This window comes from Heloderma suspectum, chromosome 3 (genome assembly GCF_057233095.1).
Source record: "Heloderma suspectum isolate Gila_16-S chromosome 3, 16-S_ref, whole genome shotgun sequence".
In the NCBI taxonomy this organism is placed as follows: Eukaryota; Metazoa; Chordata; class Lepidosauria; order Squamata; family Helodermatidae; genus Heloderma; species Heloderma suspectum.
The window spans coordinates 56110477-56132542 of NC_139460.1; the positions used below are offsets into that span (position 1 = coordinate 56110477).

At 44.1% G+C, this 22066-nt stretch overlaps 1 protein-coding gene and 1 long non-coding RNA gene across 3 annotated transcripts in view; one reads left to right on the top strand and one right to left on the bottom strand.

Moving 5' to 3' along the window:
• Positions 1 to 2088, bottom strand: part of IFT57 (intraflagellar transport 57) — a 36588-nt gene extending 34500 nt beyond the window's left edge. For both annotated transcript variants that reach the window (XM_084843326.1, XM_084843325.1), the window contains exon 1: positions 1846 to 2088. In XM_084843326.1, coding sequence (XP_084699452.1) covers positions 1846 to 2021 — 176 coding nt within the window. In that variant the 5' untranslated portion in view covers positions 2022 to 2088. The remainder of the gene's footprint in view (positions 1 to 1845) is intronic.
• A 152-nt stretch (positions 2089 to 2240) lies between these two features.
• The window catches only part of LOC146349696 (uncharacterized), a 63700-nt gene continuing 43874 nt past the window's right edge, over positions 2241 to 22066 (top strand). Inside the window, exon 1 of the long non-coding RNA XR_014789057.1 lies at positions 2241 to 2496. This is a non-coding gene — a long non-coding RNA (uncharacterized LOC146349696). The remainder of the gene's footprint in view (positions 2497 to 22066) is intronic.

Below are 22066 nucleotides of genomic sequence, written 5' to 3' on the forward strand. Positions count from 1 at the left end.
CTGTTTAAATTAAATTACTACTGCTAGTCAGCTAAAGTTACAAGAAGTGTATGAACAAACCAGGTTAAATAATATAGTGAATACTACTTTGTATTGTTTTTTCCTATAGATGGCTACAACTGAGAAGGAAATAAAACCCTTAAAACATAAATTATCAAAGCTCTAGATTCTAGTCAGAGCTTCAATAAGGAAACTTTAGATTTTTGTAACTTCAGTTCTACCATTCACAGTACAGTCTGAAGTAACAGCTATACACCTTGGCTTTTACCCATTTAGCAGGATTCAATAAGTCATAATCCTTAGCAGATTCAACTTTTATAACCTGAGATAATATTTGACTTTTGTTACTACTGTCTCCTACTAGTTAGAAAGAACTCCATTAGAATTTAGAGTGCATTACAGAGGTAAACAAAGAGTAAGTCCGATGTCACCAAAGGATCCCATGATCTAGAGATACAAATAATGAAAACAAAAACAAAAAAACGGAGACACAGTACACCAATGGAAAAAAGTTATAATGAACATGCAATTTCACATAAATGAGACAAATTCTTCTGGGTCTTACTTGCAGAGAATTTTTCTCTGATGCACATTCATTGTAATGCCTCAACATACACATACTTTAGTAAATTTAGGTCACTGGCACTACTTACTGGAGAATGGAGGCTGTATATGGAACATCTATATTACTGAAAAATATTACTTATTGCTGCTTATTCATTCTCACAAGACTGGACATTATTAGTTTCTCAGTTTACAACAAGACTGAGAGGTAGGACTAAATTTCACCAACTGAGTCCCTAACCTCAAGAGTTCTACCCAGAAAGTCCCCACCTAACACTATCCACTGGACCACAATCATCCTATTGTGCTAAATGTCACACTTTTGTGAGCAGGAAAATTAAAAAGCTTTTTTGCCACTAGCAATGCTTGCCAGATGTCTCATACTCTAAAGAAGCAAATAACCAAATTGCATGCACTTAACATAATAAATCCAAATCACCAGTGCGTTTCTTGAGAAGTTGCACTAAGTTTAACAAAATTTACTTTAAGTTATTTATTAGACTTTCCAGGACTGCTGTGCACAGAAAGAATAAAGTGTGTATTTAAAAGTGCATGATGCACACATGCACCACAATCCTATGCATGTTTACTCAAGTAGTGAGTTCCACCAAGCTCAGTGGGCTTACTTCCAACGCCCCCCCCCCCAGTGAGTGCATGGAGAATTACAGCACAAAACACCCCCAGCTTCCAAATAAGATTACTGATCAGATACAAGGCAAGTTCAACCTCTTCCTCTTTCTGACAGTCCTGGAGCTCATTCACACATGCATGTTTATCAACAGACGTCAGGTAATAATAACCTGCGCGGGTGAATGGGTCATCACAGCCACAGTACTTTTCAACCTTTCACGAACGCAGCTGCCAGTCCCCAAGTGTATACTAACCAAGCGCAGACGAAATCGAGGTACAGGGCATGCCTGCGTGAACCAGCCCGTGGCCTCTAGAACAAGTCAGTGTCCCTCAACAACTCTCAAAAAAAACTTGACCCGCAAAATTTCGTTGGGAAGCCCTGCATTGTTCAGGCAGGTTTGCACAAACGTTTTTAAGATCTGTGCCAATTTACATAATACGCAATCCACTTTAATTACCCTTGAGCTTGATTATATTCATAAACCGAGGTACACGCATGCACGTGTGAATGCGCTCGGGGGGGGGAGCCACGTGATCGGCCCGTGGGCGAGGCCAAGCGGCGTATTCTCCCAAGCTAGACGAGGGGGCTTCTTCTCCGATTACTACCCGACCTTGGAAGGGGGGAGAGCCAGGGCGTGAGGCCTGCGTTACCTGGAAGGCGGCCTCATGTTGTGGCTCCGCAGCGCCGCCTCCTCCTCGTAGTTGAGCAGCTTCAGCTTCTCCAGCAAATCCTCCATCATGACGAACATGTGATACACCGCGCCCGGGCCCCGCTCCGCCACCGCGACCCCCGTCGCGTCGCCTTCCTCGGCGGCCGCCATCACCATCCCCCAAGCCCGGCCTCTCCGCCGCCGCCAAGTTGCCAGCACAACAACACACACCAGCGCTCGGGCCGGCGGCGGCGTCACCGAGGAAACAAGCACCGCCCGTTCGAACGCTCGCCCGCCAATCGCCTCGCCCAAGCGGCCCCTCCGCGACGGGTCGGCCCAATCGTGTCCTGCTGAAGGGATGCTTGGTTGCTCATGCGTAGAGCGGTGCGGCCTCCCCCTCCCTTCCCCTCACGTCCCCGCTTTCGCGTCGTAGCTGCAGCTGGCCGAGACGCGGTGAAGTACCGTTAGCGAACCGAGCGAACCCAGCCGCCTTCGCCGCGTCTCGGGGACAGGCTGTGAGGAGATGGGCCAAGACAGAACGCGATGGAGGCGAATGCTGGGGAGGACGGGCCGAATCCTTCCTCTTGGGGGATTGTTGAAGCTCGCCCCTGACAGGGCTTTGAAGGCTGTAGACCGAACCAAGGCATAAAACGTAAGCGTCCATTTCACCAGTTTCACACTTTATTTTACAAATCGCGCAGCTTCAATATACGTGACTCCTGTGCGCAGTATGAAAAAATAAGGAATTCACAACAAAGAAAAAAAAGGAAGGTTGAATGGCATCCTGGAGGTTAATTATTCCAATCTGCTACAAACAGAATCCACTTTTTTTTGGAAATCCCTCGGTATTACTCCCCTCTTTGATTTCTCAAATTATAAGTAGTCTTAGAAATAACCTTAAGTTTTTTAAAAAGACGTGAGACCCGTTTTTATTTTTTGAACGACGCACTTGTGGAAACGCTCAGTCACTTCAATGCACACACGCATACACGCTCTTTCTCCCTTTGCAGACAGATGCACAGCCCACACGTTCAGCTGTGCAATATATGCAGAAAATGTCAAACGTGCACTTGGGACAACCAGGCTGGCAAACCCTCCATGCTACAGCACACAATCATCTTTCCATTGCTAGCACTAACATCCTGTAACTCCTGAGTATAATGTAACTTGTTCTCGTGGAAGGGCAACATGAGGGACTCATAAGATCTGATCTTCTGAACAACTTAGGGAGCAATCCTACTGGGATAGGCAGCCACCTCTGAATTCAGAAGCGACCACCTATCCAATGAAGGGCAGGAGAAGCGCAGAGGGGATCATCCCCTCTGTGTTTCAGCTGCCCTGAATTTGCAGCTAGACAGCCGATTTCAGCTGTCTGGCCGCAGGAAGGCTGAGTGGGGGAAGGAGCAACTGGACAACACGTTGGATGTGTCCTACCGGCATTTCTGCCTTCCCCGCCCCGGAACGCCCCATTTTCACTGCTCTGCGCTCCTCTTGCAAGCACGGAGGATGGGGCTGTTCCACACTGCCTATGAGGCAGTGCGGGAGGAGGGGAAGGTCAGTTCCCGGAAACCAACGTATCTTATGGCTGTCTAGCCGCTAAATAGCAGTGATAGGATTGCACCCTTATTTTATTATTTATTTATTTAAAACATTTGTATCCCGCCCCTTATCATTACGATCTCAGGGCAGCATACAGATAAAATCAATTTAAACAGTATAAAACAAATAATTTAAACAGCTAAAAACATATCAAACCATTAAACAAGCTAAGACCAGTTAAAAACTAAAACAATAAAACAGTTAAAACAGTGTGCAACTTTAGGGAATGCATTTAGTCCTATTTATTTAACTTTATTAAATATGGACTTGAGCACGCTCTGGGAGAGAGCGCAGGACAGGAAGGCCTGGCGTGCTATGGTCCATGGGGTCACGAAGAGTCGGACACGACTGAACGACTGAACAACAACATTTAACTTTAAGTTATTTATTTAACTTTATTTAACTTACCACAACTTTGAGACTTAACACAACTTTGTTACAAAACTCATTACCTGAGTACTCTCAGCAGTGCCAGCCCTACCGTTAGGCAAAGTGAGGCAGTGAGGCGTTGGAGGACAAAACTGTGTGTGCTGCATGGCCAGTCCTGCACCCCTTTAGCTAGCCTGCTACCTTTGTGCAGTGGAGGATGCTGTCCTCCTTTCACCAGTGCTGAAGAGAGATTCGGGTGAGGGGCTCCCATCTTATCTTTCACCTCAGGTAGCGAAACATCTAGAGCTGGCTCTGAGAGAGAGCACTTGTATTATTTACAATGTTACAAACAGATAATAAGTGGAAGCTATTAACAAGCATTCATAAAAGGTAGCAGATTCCCAGAGAGAGACCCTGCATTCCCAAGATGCAAATTTCAGCCGTTAACATTCGTGCACTTTATATATGTATGTACATATACATACACACTTGGAATGTGAGGAAAGTTTTGGTCAACACTCACACCTGCATAATCACTAGAGCAGTCACAGAGGAAAGGCATTTTTACGGGTGCTTGGAATGTGGGAAGTGTTTTGGTCCCCTATTAGTCTTGGGAGTCACTGCCAGAGCAAATTCTCCCACCACCTGAGGTGGAAAGCACATGCACTGCCGTGGCCTGCCCTTGCCATCACCCCATTCCTCCCCTTCCACACTAGTCAGAAGGGGAGGAAATGCGGGGCATGACGCAGTAAGGGGAAGTGGGTGCGTGCAATGTGACAGCACATGTGCTCTCTTGCCTCAGGTGGCAGGAGAACTTGTGCTGGGGCTGGAGATAGGACTTACCTTAACAGAAGCCATGCTGATTCTTTTTTCAGCAGGGCTTGTCCTTCTATATGCTTACTAATTTTATCTTTCAACCAATTTATCCAGAACAGACATTAAGCTATCCAGACCATAACTGCTCAGATCCTCTCTGGGTCCCTTTTTAAAAATGAGTATTACATTGGCCATTCTCAAGTCCCCTGGTAGAGAAGCTTATCTCTGATCTTACATAATTCAAATTTCGGTTGTTTAAGAACTCTAGGATGGACACCATCATGGCCTGGTGATTTATTAGCTCTCAGTTTGTTAAGAAGATCGAGAATTTAATTTTTTTCACCACTATTTGCCACAGTTTCTCAGGGTTTTTCTACACAAGGCATTTATTTTGCACTCATTCCCTACTCATGGTTGTTTATGGGTTCTGTAGACTTCATGACTCTCTAGTTTTGCTTCTGGGTCTAAAGAGCCCCTTTGGCTAGTTTTGTTAGCTCAGAAAAAGTGCAGTATTTAATTATAAAACTTTTTTTTTTAACTTGTGTATTTCCGCTATTCCACTATACCACAGTGCCACCTAGAGGTTATGTAGTAGAAAATCAGGAAAAGAAACGCCCCTCTTGTAGTGCTTGGATCTCAATTCTATGACAAAACCGAAAAAGTAGATACAGTGGATTAGCAGCCACTTAACAGCCTGGCATAGAAAAGCTCTCAGACTGCCTTCCTTAAAACATCAGTTCAGGCATAGGTATCTGTCTCATGTCTTCTGCAGTGAAGACAAATAAAAATTATCCATTCAGCTTCTCTGCAATCTCCTTATTCTCCTTTAGTACCCCTTTAACTCATCCAATGGTCCAACTGCCTCCTAGCTGGTTTCCTGCTTCTGTTCTGGCATACGTCTGGGAATGCTCACTTCCTCCAATTTGGTGAATGAGGCAGGGCAATTGCACAATAAAAGCCTCATCTCAAAGCACCCTAAGTGTGTGTGTGTGTGTGTTTGTCTGTGGTGTTGTCGTACATTTTTTATTAGTTTTAATCTGTTTTTGTCATTTTTTTGTTCTTAATTATTTGTTGTTAAATGGCTGTGTATATTTTATTATTGCTCACTTTTGGCTTATAAAAGGTAAAAAATATCTTAAGTGAAAAAAATAAAATAATGTCCCTCAGAGGATTCCTGCCCCCTCCCCTCCCCTCCCCTCCCCTCCCCTCCCTCAGCATCGCCTAGTATCATAAATTAGGATTCCCTGAGACAGTGGAATGACCGACTGCTTAGTATCATAAATTAGGACTCCCTGAGACAAAGGCTTCCGATCATCCAGTGCAGGGCGGGAAGACTGGCGGAGCTGATCTTCACCTCCCCATCCTCCTTTGCCCCCCCGCCCCCGTCTTGGCTTCTCTGGTCTCCTCCCTTCTCCACCCATCAAAACACTCCCTTTCCTCACTCTCCGAGGTCAATTTTCCAACCTTGGAGGGCAGCCTGTACGAGGGGGCCAGGGAGGGCAGTGTCAGATCTTTGACTCCCCCTTCCAAGGTTGGGGAACTATCTCTGACCTTTGGGGGGGGCGGGAATCCCCAGTATCCTAAAGCCCCTCAGACAATGTCTGGGAGCCATACAATTGCTCCCTCCAAGTTGTTAGCCAATTACAATCCCTGCATTACTGCAAGCACACTAGTTTGGCATAGTTTTAAGAATATCTTTTCCTCCAAAATTGTGTTGCTTTCATCATTTATTTACAATGATAATTTCACATTAGTTGATGGAGTCTCAAACTAGATTAGACATACTATCTATAGATTTGTACAAATGGTGGTAAATGACACTTGTGACAAATATATTTTGTTATATGATCTTACACACAAATTAAGACAGGGCCCTCTTTAGCTGCAATATAACCAGGGTGGGGAGCAGGAGGGAAGAATGCTGGGTCAGCCAAAAATTTCTTGTATGGCTGCAGCCCTGGTCTCCTTCCCGCCCCCCGCCCCTGGGAATGCCTCCTTTTCTCCATCTCCATGCTCATTTTCTGAGTGCAGAGAGGTAGCCGGCATGGTTCTCTCCACCCAGCTATGAGGGGGAGGGGAGTGCAGTTTCCTGGCTCGGAGCTTGGAGCCCTGTTTTAGAGCTCAGAGCCAGGAAACCAAACAATCCTATGTCCCTCCAGCAAAGGATTGCTCCCTCCACACCTTACATAATTTCTAACATTCATAATATTGTCTTGAATTCAGATCTAACTGCTCTTGAGCAATGGATTTGTGAACTGAAGAAGCTGAAAGGCTTGTTATCATGGATTTATCTGTTAATTATATAGAAAGATGCAAATAAAGGTAATAGTCTCAAAACTAGATGAGAGAGAGCAATCGCCCATCCAATTTCATCACAGTTATGGAAGAAAATATTCTTACAAGGTCCAGCATGTCCATCCTCCATTAATATGAAAGAGAACCACTATACCAATACTATCTGATGCCTAATCCGGTTGAGTCACATTTATGGGAACTGTGAAGATAATATTGGCGATGTGAAAACGACAAAGCTAATTTTATGCACATTTGGTGGGAATGCTCCCTAATTAATTACTTTGGGGGAAAGGTTATATATGCAATATCAATAATTACACTTGTTTCTATAGCCTATCGCTCCTTAACAGTCCTTCTTGGTTATGTATGTATGTATTATTATTATTTATTTAGTACGTTACTGTACCTCCCAACAGCTGAAGCTCTGTTCATCACATAGATGAACAGATAGATCTTATACACAAAGAAATGGTTCAGAATTAATTAGTATGCTTATAAAGGTATTATTCTGAGATATCTATTCTTACCCAGTGATCAGTTTTTGCTTATTGTACATAGGAAGGTCATTACATTTGCTATAGAACATGCAGGAACTGCCAAATGGCAAACAACTAGGTTTCAAATTTCAAACTAGATTTTCTAATGTATGTAATAAAGCACATATATGCTTTAAAATTCCCTAGAGGGGTGTTGTCGGGGGGGGGGGGGAGAATTTGCTGTTCTTATTTTCTTTTAAAATACGTATTTTATTATGATGTATAAGGAAATGTAATACATACTACAAAGAATATTAAATTCATGCAAAATAATACAAAGCATTATCTGACATTTCCACAAATTATCATTCAGAACATCTAGCTAGTATGGTATTCAAAAAATGAAAAACCAAAACACTAATGCAATGTAGACAAAAGGTGACAAATTTTGCATCTTAATTGGATTATAACAAGGACAGACTTTTGTATGTCAATATCCAAGTTGTATCTAGCCTTCATAAAGTCAATAAAGGGTGCCAAACGCTAGAAAAAACAGGCAGTCTTTTTCTTACCATCTCTTAAAAGGACATATTCCATTGTGCTCCATTGAACACATGGGACTTGTTTCAAAGTAAACATACCTAAGATTGTGCTATTAATTAAAAATAGCCCCAAAAGTATTGACAGAAACCTTATATTCATTCACAGGTTGAAGGCAACATAAACCCATGCACCTGGTGAATTTCGCCAGTGAGTAGGCTAATACAGTTCAGTTCACTTACTCGCTGGATCGTCACCTTGCTGTGGTGAGTGGGCTTGTGTGTTCCAATGAACCCTGTGAGCGAAGCCATTGGGAGTTATGTACTCCCAGGAGGGTCACCCATGGCAGCAAGGTCAAGGGGGAGGAACCAGACAAAGAATGATCCAAGAAAGTCCTCAACGGCAGAACAGGCGGAAGATAACAAGGTGTATGTTATAATGGCTGAGAAGGTTGATGAAGGCTGCAGCAGATAAAGGACCACCTATTGTCATGATATTCATGACATTGGATTAGAGCCTTTTCTGTGAAGACTGTGTGTTGATCATTGTGCACTGATCTCCACACATAAAACAAATTCACGCACAGGCGTCTTCCAGTCTAAACCCAAACAACCAAAAGTCCCATGGCGATTGGCAAATGGCAATGGGGGCAGGACTGTGAAATCTGGAAGCCCCTAGTCATGGACCCCTAGTCATGGACCGGCACATGGGCAGTAGATACAGATTCAGTCGTCCTGACTCAAGGACCAAGGCAGTTGAGTAGCTCGGCAGCTGTATCCACGACTTGAGCAGTCCTATTGAGGATCCACTCTGCTCACCCCGTATGGGGAGGGGGCTAGAAAAGGTGCCCTAAACATAGTCTGCCTCATCTTCTCCCTGACTGGATTACTGCGTCCAGTGGGGTCACCATTTAGCGGTCGCAAAAGACAAATGAACTTTGGAACATGGATTATACGGACACTGCTGGACAATACAGATAGTGAATGCCCTGGACGCAGGACTGCCATCATTGTAAGGCAGCAGAGACATTTTAACACTGACATAGCAGCACTCCAAGAAACTCGAAGAGCAGGAAAGGGACAACTGAAGGAAGAAAAAGGAGGTTACACCTTCTTCTGGAAAGGACTGCCTGAACAAGAATGACGAATACATGAAGTAGGCTTTGCTATTAAAAATGATCTTATGAAGCTCTTGTCAGAAGTTCCTACTGGCATTAATGAACGACTCTCAACCCTCCGAATAAAGTCGCCAAAAACCAGCAGGCAACTATTCTAGGCGCCTATGCACCAACATTAGATGCTGATGAAGACATCAAAGAAAATTTTTACTTCCAGCTGGACACCATCCTGTCAGAAATACCTGAGGAGGACAAAATCATCCTCCTAGGTGATTTCAGTGCACGAGCTGGGCATGATTTTGATTTGTGGCTAGGGACCATTGGGAAAGAAGGAGTCGGCAATAGCAACCAGAATGGAATTCTACTTCTGACTAAATGTGCAAAGCATAATCTTGTCATTACCAACACAGTTTTTCGTCATAAAAATAAATTTAAAACATCATGGAAGCACCCAAGCCCATCAAGACCCTATTAAGTGAGCCTGCTTTCAAACAACCCTCAAGGAACATCTACCTATGGAAACCCCTGAAAATGTTGAGGAACACTGGAATAAACTGAAGATTTCCATTATCGCAGCCTGTGAACAAACTATCAGACACCAACCTAAGAAACATCAGGACTGGTTTGATGAGAATGATAGGGAGATTGAAAAGGAAAGGAAAGCTTTCCAAATATAGCAAAAAGACATCAACTGTGCCGCTAAGAAAAAAATCTATGCCAGTGCAAAGGCTGAGGTCCAAAGAAGAACTAGAGAACTTAAGAATGCTTGGTGGATAAAGAAAGCACAAGAAATCCAGCATTTTGCAGATGCCCATGACGCACGGGGCTTTTTTAATGCCACAAAGGCCATCTACGGACCAACAAATCATGGTACAAACCCCTTACACTCAATAGATGGTGCCAAACTTCTAAAGGAGAAAGAGTCTATTGCGCTGTGTTGGAAAGAGCATTACCACAACCTCCTTAACTGTAACTCTGTTGTGGCTGATGAGGTTTTCTTGCAAATCCCACAAAAACAAACCAGAGATGAGCTTGCAGTATCCCCTAGTTTGGAGGAAGTCAGTAAAGCCATTAACCAAATGAAAAATAATAAAGCTAGTGGACCCGATGGGATCCCCGTTGAAGTCTTTAAAGAAGGTGGGCCTGAAGTAGGGATGGTGGAGAATTCCCGCACGGATTTCAGTGAGGCCGAATGCACTGGAATTCGGCCCCCCAAAACCCGTGGCGGAACGGCCTCCCACCCCCCCGCGGAATCCCCCTCGGGATGAAGCTTACCTGGGGCAGATGTTCTGGAGGCGGCGGCTCCGGCGGCGGCAGCTGGTCTCTTGGCTGGCTGCTGCGGACTCAAATGGCAGCCGCCATAGCGGCTGCCATTTGCGTCCGGCCAGGCTGCCGTGATAGGCTACGTAAGTATTTACATAGCCTATCACGGCAAGCTAAAAAAAACACAACAGCTTATGCAAATGGCGGCAGCTACAGCAGCCGCCATTTGCATTCCCTTTTTTTCGCTGTTTTAGCCTACGTAAATATTTACGTAGGCTATTACGGCAAAAAAAGGGGGAACGCAAATAGTGCCCACTACGCTATTTGCGTTCCCCTTTTTTTCGCCGTAATAGCTTACGTAAATATTTATGTAGGCTAAAACAGCGAAAAAGGGGAATGCAAATGGTGGCCGCCGTAGCCACCACCATTTGCGTACGCTGTTGCTTTTTTTCCCAGAAGGCTGCCCAGCGGCTGGATGTCTGGCTGCAGGTGGCCCCAGCTGGCAGCTCCACGGATTCTCTGAGGAGCGGAGCCGGCTGGATTAGGATTTCGGGGGGAGGTGCGGAGCACCTCCCCCCCACTGCGAATCACCCCGTTGAAAAGGTAAGTGACTTTCATACATCCCTAGCCTGAAGCTACACAACAGCTTCACAGGCTCATCGAAAAAAATCTGGATGAGGGAGGAGATCCCAGCGGACTTCAGGGATGCCATAATTATCACTCTCTTTAAAAAGGGTGATAGAACAGATTGTGGAAACTATCGAGGCATCTCCCTTCTAGCTACGGCAGGCAAAATCCTGGCAAGGATGCTCGCGAACAGCCTTCTACCTATCTCAGAAGACATCCTCCCTGAATCCCAAAATGGCTTCCGCCCTTCGAGGGGGACAGCGGATATGATCTTCACCACATGACAGCTCCAAGAAAAATGCAGGGAGCAAAACCAACCCCTGTACATGGCGTTTATTGATCTGACTAAGGCCTTCGACACTGTAAATCATACTGCTCTCTGGACCATCCTTCTGAAAACTGGATGCCCTAATAAATTTGTGAACATCTTGCGGCTCCTCCATGACGACATGACGGCAACAATATTGGATAACAATGGCTCTCAAAGTGATCCATTCGAAGTGGGATCAGGCATTAAACAGAGATGCGTCATTGCTCCAACCTTATTCGCTATCTTCATCGCTATGATTCTACACCTTGTTGAAGGGAAACGTCCCACTGGTGTAGCAATCATATATTGAACAGATGGAAAACTTTTGTCTCAGTAGGCTGAAAGCAAAAAGTAAGGTAATTTCATCCTGTGTCACAGAACTTCAATATGCTGATGATAACGTAATCTGCGCACATTCAGAGGAAAATCTCCAAACTATCCTAAACATCTTCGCAGAAGCATATGAAAAGCTCGGCCTCTCGCTTAACATAAAAAAACCAAAGTGCTTTACCAGCAAGCACAAACCAATCCCTCTGTAGCGCCATCAATCCAGCTTAACGGTGTGATGCTGGAAAATGTCAATCACTTTTCTTATCTTGGCAGCCATCTCTCCACAAAAGCCGACATCGATGCTGTAATTCAGCATCGCCTGAGCTCTGCGAGTGTAGCATTCTCCCTAATGAAGCGTAGAGTGTTCGAGGATCAGGACATTCGCAGGGAGACCAAAATGCTTGTTTACAAAGCCATTGTACTGTCAGGGTGGAAACTGAGCCCATAGAGCCCCAGAGCAGTTCTGATTCTGAGGAAGAACAGCAATCTGTGGGAGAGGAGCTCGCTCATCTCTCACAAGCACAGCAGCTGGCAGAGATTCCTCCTGCCAGCATTCCTGGGATAGATAGTGACCTTGGCAGTGAGAGAGCGCTGGAGGGGGGCTTGCTGGACGCTCGGTGCAGATGCAGGGAGCGACGACAGATGGAGGGTGCCGAAAGGAGGCGAACCGCTCGTTTGGCGCTCAAACAACGGTCGTGTCCCGAGGACCCAAGGGAAAGAGGGAGGATCTCTCCATAGCCCATAAGTTCAGAGTCTTCCCATGGTTCTCCTTGAAACGGGGGCCAACTGCCTTACCTGGAGCTTAGGCTACTCTGCTGTCTTTCCCCAGCGCTGTTCCTGCTTAGTCGCTAGTGATTAGTATCTGAAAGAGTCATAAAGGAATAAAGCCTTGGAAAGAATCCTTGTTGTCTGTGTCCTGAGTTGTCTATTGGAGGGGACTGCAAGAGGCAGCTAGGGTGCTCCTGACATGTATTACCAACCTTACTGTATGCCTGTGAAACATGGACCATCTATAAATGCCACTCCCAACGTCTTGAAAAATTCCACCAACGCTGCCTCTGAAAAATTCTGCAAATTACTTGTGAAGACAGACGGACTAATGTGAGAATACTGGAAGAAGCAAAGACCACCAGCGTTGAAACAATGATTCTCCAACATCAACTTCGCTGGATCAGCCATGTTGTTCAAATGCCTGATTATCGTCTTCCAAAGCAGTGACTCTATTCCCACCTTATGAATGGAAAACGGAATATTGGTGGACAACAAAAGAGATTTAAAGATGTTCTCAAAGCTAATCTAAAAAAATGTAACATAAGGATTGAGAACTGGGAAGCTCTAACTCATGAGCGTTCCAACTGGTGGTCACCCTATATTAAAGGCGCTATGGACTTTGAAGAAGCACGAGTACAGGGCGAAAGGGAGAAACGAGCTCAGCGGAAGGCACGTCAAGCAAACCCTTGCCTTCCACCTGAAAACCTATGTCCTCACTGTGGGAGGCTGTGTAGATCCAGAATCGGCCTTCACAGCCACCTGCAGACCCACTGTTAGAGATTAATGTGTTGATTGACCTATCTTCTATGAATCTGTCTAATCCTTTTAAAGAGTTGTCTATACTGACTCTATCTTTGGAAGACAATCTTACTTGGTCACGAGTGATCACCCATGATGATGACAGTTCAGTTGATATCAGAATCACATGAGCACTATTCATGTGGTACTGAATCAAGAGCCCTGCCATGGACATCACATCTCCATGCTACCTCTACCTTTAGTGCAAGCTTCTGCAAAGGAACCCCTGTATGTGAGTATCTGCTGGCACATCAGAACTCCATGCAATCATGCCCACACATCCCAGCATCCCAATCACATGGAGCTCCTATGTACTTGCAGCTGTTCACACATAGGCGTGCCTTTGCAGATGAACATGCTCAGTGCATGGACATCAGGTGGCAGGGTGTCATGCTTGACCCAGGCCAGGAAGTCTCTTCCTCTGCTGAAAATTCTGAACCCAAAGACCCCATGAGACCACTCAATTTAAGCATTCCCTTAGATGCCCCTCACAGCCCCAAAGAGGCCACACTAGACTGTCCAGCAACCACCCAACCCTAGGGAGCATCAGCACCAAAAGGTGCAGGCGTAGGCAGCCTCTTGTCAACAAAGAACACGCTTGAGGTCCCAAAGAAGCTGGAGTCCTCAGGAGTAAGAGGGCTCCTCAGGAGTATGGGACTCTTTAGGAGTAAGAAGCCTGGTGGACTTGGTTAACTGTTGCAGCTGGATGGGGCTGAAGAACAGCTACAAAAGGCTTCAGTTCCAGTCTGTCCAAATGAAGGCACCTGCTGAATCACATCCAAAAAACATGAATTGCAAGCAGTGCTGAATGCACTATCAGTATACCAAGCTTACTGATATTTTGTGCCCCTGTCCTGGACAAACAAGAAAACAAGGAAGCAAATCATGACAGAGAGTATAACCAGACAAGACAATGACTAGGTTCACATGACCTGTACGGGAGCTGCGAAAAGGGAGGGAGGGGAGGCGGCTAGATCTCTCTTAAAAGGGCTTGCTGGAGACTTGTGGAAGTGAGGAATGGAAGCAGGGCACCCACAAGTGTCAGCCCAAAACTTAAAACCCCAGGGGATCACCTTGGTAAGTGGGTGATCTTGTCCCCTTTCCCTGACTTGTCACTGTCAACAGCTGTCAAATCAGCCTATATGCAGACTTTTCTTGTCAGTTTCCTTGTATGTTTCATACTGCATTTAGTTCCCTTTGAGGTATGGGGGACTGACAAGGCAAGGGTATATATATTTGACAGCCACAGGTGTGCAACTGTGATAGACTGACAATAAATAAATAAATAAGATATTTGCACCAATTCTTGGGGCCAAAACAATAAAAATATGTATTAGGGCCCCATTTATGCAAATATCCAATGCAGTGAATTGCTGAAGGGGTACTGTATTCTGTGACTTGTATTTTAGATTTGTTAATTAAATGCTTGCCTTAATGAGGTGTATTGCACTTCATTGAACTGAAAAATGTATCTTTTTATAAATAGGTGCTATTGACTCTCAAATACAACTTAAGAATGTATGTATAGGATGTTAATGAAGCCATATGTTTCAGCCAGAATATTTTATAAAATACTACTTTAATTTGGCTTTCCTTTATCCTCATTTGTAGAAAATCATACTTAACATCTTGATTTTATATTATCTGTTTACGGTAGAAATCTGTTGTTGAAATGGCCTTCTTGTAGTCGTTAATTACAACCTTTCTGTTACTGTGAAATAAATTCTGAACAATGAAAAAAAAAAGACAGGGAATGAAAACAGAGTCATGATTGGAGTGAGGATGGGCAGACAAGATGGGCTCTGCCATACAGGAGCCTGGGATATCCTGTGGAGGACTGAGGGGAAAGGAGGGGGAGAACAACTCCCAGGGAGTCTGATTGTCTGTCAGGTGCAGTCTGGGTTGTCCTGAAAATAACCCACACTGCGTATCTTATTCTCAGGGTGGGTGGTTGTGTCATGTGAATGTGGCCAATGCAAGATCCGTGATAGTTTCTTTAAAAAATTGGATTGCTGCAGCAATGGAGAAAGGGGGTTAACCCTTTACCTCATGCCTTTTTCCAGATCAAAATCCCCCCGCCCCCAGTACCTGTATGTTTTCCCCTGTAAAGCAAATAGGAGTGGGGGAAGGGTACAGAATTTAGATCAGGAAAATGACATAGGGTGATAGTGTTAAAAAAATAAAGCTCTCTGCACCATGGCCTCCAAGGGCCACTTTTACTTAAAACCCAAAGAATGCTGTCTTATCAAATAGTGCCCTAAGAACGAGTATGTGGACTGTAGCAAGGATGACACAACTTGTGTACTGCCCCTTTCTTCTACTTACTAATCTATCTTTTAAAAGAGAAAAAAAATAAAACCATTATCAGAGCACATACATTGATCAGCACTTCCTCTGCAACACCCAGAAGAATGGTTCTACTAGGTTGCATTTGCAATCATGTTCTCTCTAAATATTTATATCCTTATGAGTTGCCTTTTAAAGGCTGCAGAGAAGTAACAGGGCAATTTCCTGGAGACTGTATCCTGCCTTGGTCTGTTCTCCTGGTAATGACAAAAGCAATTCACTGGCAGAAATGTGTGCTGCCACTATTACAAGCCAGATCAACTGCTGGATCAAAACCCCACGTACAAAAATTGAACAACCCCGTTTCATGAAGAAATTCCTGAGGGAATGTACGTGCAAGCACATTAAAACTGCATAGCCATCAGGCTGAGTGGGAGCAGCATGTACAGTTCTTATTGGAATACAACTCTGGATACAACAGAAGCAATTACTAAGCTGAGTGAGCAGATACACATTTAATACACCTGAAGTATATTGCTATATATGTGTTAATAATAATTGCCACGCACCTTGGAGCGTGTGCATTGCTGCATTTCAATCTGGCAGTTAAAAAGATTGCAAGTGGAAGGAATCCAATCTAGCAGGAAATTTGTGCTCAGCAAGGAGCTCATGCTGTTGTGTATTCAGTAGATCCAGCTGTGCAGAGAGCAGCCAGTACAGGTGCAAAACTGCTGCTTACACCTCTGCCTCTGTCACAGCCATGCCTGTGCAATGAATGAGGGTTGATGTGAGGCCTGCCGGGGCATGTGTAAAAGGCAGGGCCAGCTCCAGATTTTCAAGTGTTTCAGGAAAGCAACGTTTTCGGCACCAAAACTGAGTATCTGCTGAGAAAATCAAGTGCCAATTTAAAGGATCCAAATGCCACCCTTCTCCCAATTTGAATTTTGGGATGGAAATATCTCACAGCAGCTGGCACTGGCTCCAGGTTTTGGGGGGCCCTTGGGCGAGGCAGCCTCAGTGTACCCCCGCCTCCTCACCGCCATTGTCACCATCTGCTAGTGCTCCCCATCCTTTTTCGCATCGTTGCTGCCTGATAGGCAGAGAGCCCGTGAGCATGTAGGCGGTGGTATCTGCTGCTCCTCCTCCCCACCACCATTATCAGGGCCAGAGCGAGAGGCAGGTGAACAAGCAGGTTGCGATGGTGAAGAGGATGAGCAAGTCCAGCTCTTGTCAGTGGGCCTCTGCTAGGGTTTGGGCCCTCAGAAGCTGCTCAAACCTACCTACCCTTGACTCTCGCCCTAGTAAAATGGTTACAACCCTTTCTTGGGGGGCATTAATCCTAAGGTGTTTACATGCACAACCTCTGTATCCTTCATTGGCAAGGCAGGATCGTGAACACTGGGTTTTAGAATCAAGTGAGTCTGGGAAGTAAATATCAAGCTGGAATCTCTTACATGGAGTAGTGTATGATAAATGCATGGATTTAAGACAACAACACACTAAAGTCAAAATACTCTATTACAACAGTTAAAACAATTTGTCTGAAGTAGAAATATATTGTATTTTGCAAAGCAATCTATGACTTCCCCCATATTTTGGTTTGCAAAGTTTGTTTTAAAACCTCATCCCCCACCCCATGAATGTTGGTAATCTGGGTGCTACTAAAGTACTTCCCAAAACCCTTAGATATCCTATGCGGGGGGGGGGGGGGGGGCGTTCTGGAAAGTACAAAAAAAGTATGTGATTTGGAAGTTGTACCAGGTAGATAATCTTTATTTTCCTTGCAATTTGTTTGCAATGAACCCTTAAGGCTCTAGCATAGCTTGCTGAAACTTTCAGAATATGTACTACAGGGTTTTTCAATTAAATGTCTCTGGAGACATTTCCTATAGTACTTACTCTAACAGCTCTTACTTTGTATTTGAGGGAAATGATCAGATGAAACAATATCCCTTGAATGAAAACAAATAGAAAATGTATCCATGGAGAGAGAATGACGTTCTGAATCCATTGGGGTTAACATCACTTTCCAGTTGTCATAGTCATACCAGTGGGGCGGGGGGTGGAATTGCACTCAGACTTCACTTGTCCTGATGTATACATGCCTGGCTGGTCTTTTAGGGCCACTCCAATGTAATATTAATATACTAAAGAGAATTTGGAGATGTTTAAGACCTATTGCCTGGTTTGCACTGTTATAAAAGCTGACATTTCAGAAGTAATACCAAACTATGGTTTAGTGTTACATGACTGAGCAGCAGTGACCCTCAAGCTAACACACTCCACATTTCTCTCCCCACCTAGACATAACTAGATTGGAAATATCTAGTTATGTCTGAACCAATAGAAATCTGGTTAGTTTAAACTATGGTTTGTTCAAACAAACCAGGATCAAACCATTGTTTATGATCCTGTCTTGTTAAAACATTGTGTAAACTAAGCAGAGTTTCCTCAGTCTGGACATAATGAGAAACTCTGGTTAGTTTAAAAGCTGAAGTGAATGCTTCTACTCTCTCCTTCACAGCCACATTAGAGAAGGTGAGAGATGAGGGGCAGTGCATGAGCCCGAGGCTCACTTATATTCATATGGTGACTCTCTGACATTGGAATGCCCTCCTGAGGGAGAAACTGTTGACACTGACCTTACTTTTTTTTGGTACCAAATCAAAATGTTCCTTTTTGCCCAGGCATTTAAATTTTTTTTTTAATTTATTGTTTTACTGCCTCTTACGTTGTAATTGTTCTTTTTTAATTCATTATTTACACTGTCCCTTGTGGTTGAAGGGCAGTTTATACATGTAAAAAATAAAATTAAAATAAATTCATGTACATAATGTTAAACCAGTCCAAAGCATGCAGTTAACTAAAATATGAAGAAAAAAATATGTCATAGTGACATATCCATTAGCATAATGTTTCTCAAACCCTTTAACATTTAGTTACCTTCTAGCCCCCACTCAAGCGCCAAGTACTGTTCAGGGGATGAGCAATTTTAGAATGCTATTATTTACTAATTTTTATCCTACTTTTCCTCCTGGGAATTCAAGGCAACATACCCCATCGCCATTTGAAGTACATTAGGCTGAGACATAGTGACTGACCCTAAATCACTCAGTGAATTTCATGGCTCAATGCATATCTGAACCTGGCTTCTCAGTCCAACGATCCTTCTGTTATACTACACTGGCTCTCACTGTGTATGCTGTTACAGGTTTTTTTTTTTAAGTACAAAACCCACAGTACTATAATAACTTTATTAGGATCAAAGAAAATATATTGGTGTAATGAACAAGCTTTAGCTTCACCAGACTTCAAAAGTTTGCTGTAACGTTTTAATCAGTTCTATTAAAGATATTATGCTACTGTTGGTGGGTTTTTCCCCATTTTTCCTTAATAGACTAACGTGTCTACCTGTAATGTTTGTCCATCTCAAGGAAGATATCACAAGAGCTAAAAAAGATACCAATTAAAGGGCAAATAAAATAGTTTTTTGTGGTGGCACATTTTCTTTGTGGAGAAAGGCTTAAGAGTTTAGGTTGTTTTTGCTTTAGGACTAGGGAACAATATGGATAGAGTATATCTGTATTCATATTCATGGATCACTGCCTTGTTGTGGTGAAGGGGCTTAACTCGGTGAAGCCATAAGCTATTCTGTGCAGGGCCACCCAAGACGGACAGGTCATGGCAGAGAGTTCTGACAAAATGTGGTCCACTGGAGAAGGAAATGGCAACCCACTCCAGTATTCTTGCCAAGAAAACCCCGTGGAACGTATGACAAGGCTAAAAGATATGACACCGGAAGATGAGCCCCTCAGGTCGGAAGGTGTCCAATATACTACTGGGGAAGAGCAGAGGGTATTTCCAAGTAGCGCCAGAAAGAGTGAAGCGGCTGGGCCAAAGCCGAAAGGACACTAAGCTGTGGATGTGTCTGGTGGTGAAAAGAAAGTCCGATGCTGTAAAGAACAATATTGTTTAGGAACCTGGAATGTAAGATCAATGAATCAAGGTAAGCTGGAGGTGGTCAAATGTGAGATGGCAAGATTGAACATCGACATCTTGGGAATCAGCGAACTAAAATGGGCAAGCATGGGCGAATTTAATTCAGGTGACCATCATATCTACTACTGTGGGCAAGAATCCCTTAGAAGAAATGGAGTAGCACTCATAGTCAACAAAAGGGTGGGAAAAGCAGTACTCGGGTACAATCTCAAAAACGATAGAATGATCTCGGTACGAATCCAAGGCAAACCATTCAACATCACAGTAATTCAAGTCTATGCCCCAACCACTGAGGCCAGAGAAGCTGAGGTTGATCGGTTCAATGAAGACCTACAACACCTTCTAGAACTAAGACCCCAAAAAGATGTCCTTTTCATCATAGGGGATTGGAATGCTAAAGTAGGAAGTCAAGAAATCACCGGGATAACAGGCAAGCATGGCCTTGGTGTACAAAATGAAGCGGGACAAAGGCTAATAGAGTTTTGCCAAGAGAACACGCTGATCATAGCAAACACTCTCTTCCAACAGCACAAGAGGCGACTCAACGCATGGACATCACCAGATGGTCAATATCGAAATCAGATTGATTATGTCCTTTGCAGCCAAAGATGGAGAAGCTCTGTACAGTCAGTAAAAACAAGACCCGGAGCTGACTGGCAAGAATGTTGAAGAACGTGGGGAAAACCACTAAACCATTCAGGTATGACCTAAATCATATCGCTTATGAATATACAGTGGAAGTGAGGAATAGATTTAAGGGATTAGACCTGATAGATAGAGTGCCTGAGGAACTATGGATGGAGGTCCGTAACATTGTTCAGGAGGCAGCAACTCAATCCATCCCAAAGAAAAAGAAATGCAAGAAAGCCAAGTGGCTGTCTGATGAGGCTTTACAAGTAGCTGAGGAAAGAAGGGAAGCGAAAAGCAAGGGAGAAAGGGGAAGATATATGCAACTGAATGCAGAGTTCCAGAGAATAACAAGGAAAGACAAGAAGGCCTTCTTAAATGAACAATGCAAAGAAATCGAGGAAAACAACAGAATGGGAAAGACTAGAGATCTCTTCAAGAAAATCGGGGATCTCAAGGGAACGTTTTGTGTAAAGACAGGCATGATAAAGGACAAAGAAGGCAGGGACCTAACAGAAGCAGATGAGATTAAGAAGAGGTGGAAAGAATACACAGAAGAACTATACAGGAAAGATCTGAATGTCCCTGATAGCCATGATAGTGCGGTCACTGAACTTGAGCCGGACATCCTAGGGAGTGAAGTCAAGTGGGCCTTAGCAAGCATTGCTAACAACAAAGCTAGCAGAGATGACAGTATTCCAGCTGAGCCATTTAAAATCCTAAAAGATGATGCTGTTAAAGTGCTGCACTCAATATGCCAACAAATTTGGAACACTCAACAGTGGCCACAAGACTGGAAAAGGTCAGTTTACATTCCAATTCCAAAGAAGGGAAATGCCAAAGCGGGTTCAAACTACCGTACAATTGTGCTCATTTCACATGCCAGCAAGGTGATGCTCAAAATCCTACAAGCTAGGCTTCAGCAGTATGTGAACCGAGAACTACCGGAAGTACAAGCTGGGTTCCGAAGAGGCAGAGGAACTAGAGACCAAATCGCCAACATTCGCTGCATCATGGAGAAAGCAAGAAAATTCCAGAAGAACGTCTATTTCTGCTTCATTGACTATGCTAAAGCCTTTGATTGTGTGGATCACAAGAAACTGTGGCAAATTCTTAAAGTGATGGGAGGACCAGACCACCTTACCTGTCTCCTGAGAAACCTGTACGAGGGTCAAGAGGCAACAGTAAGAACCAGACATGGAACAACCGATTGGTTCAAAATTGGGAAAGGAGTACGACAAGGCTGCATATTGTCGCCCTGCTTATTTAACTTATATGCAGAGTACATCATGAGAAACGCCGGGTTGGATGAATCACAGGTCGGAATTAAGATTGCCGGGAGAATTATCAACAACCTCAGATACACAGACTATACCACCCTAATGGCAGAAAGCGAAGAAGATGATCTCTTCTTGATCATCCCAGAGTGCAGGACATGGAATAATGGGCTCAAGTTACAGGAAGCCAGATTCCAGCTGAACATCAGGAATAACTTCCTGACTGTTAGTGCAATACGACAATGGAACCAATTACCTAGGGAGGTGGTGGGCTCTCCCACACGGGAGGTGTTCAAGATGAGGCTGGACAGCCATCTGTCAGGGATGCTCTGACTTGGATTCCTGCATTGAGCAGGGGGTTGGACTCGATGGCCTTGTAGGCCCCTTCCAACCCTACTATTCTATGATTCTAGGATCTAAAGAGCCTCTTGTTGAGGGTGAAAGTGGAGAGTGCAAAAGCTGGTTTGAAACTCAACATTAAAAAAACTAAGAACATGGCATCTGGCCCCACCCCATCACTTCCTGGCATATAGAAGGGGAAGAAATGGAAGCAGTGACAAATTTTATTTTCTTGGGCTCCAAGATCACCGCAGACGGTGACTGTAGCCATGAAATTAAAAGACGCTTGCTCCTTGGGAGGAAAGCTATGGCAAACCTAAACAGCATAGTAAGAAGGAGAGACATCACCTTGCTGACAAAGGTCCATCTAATCAAAGCTATGG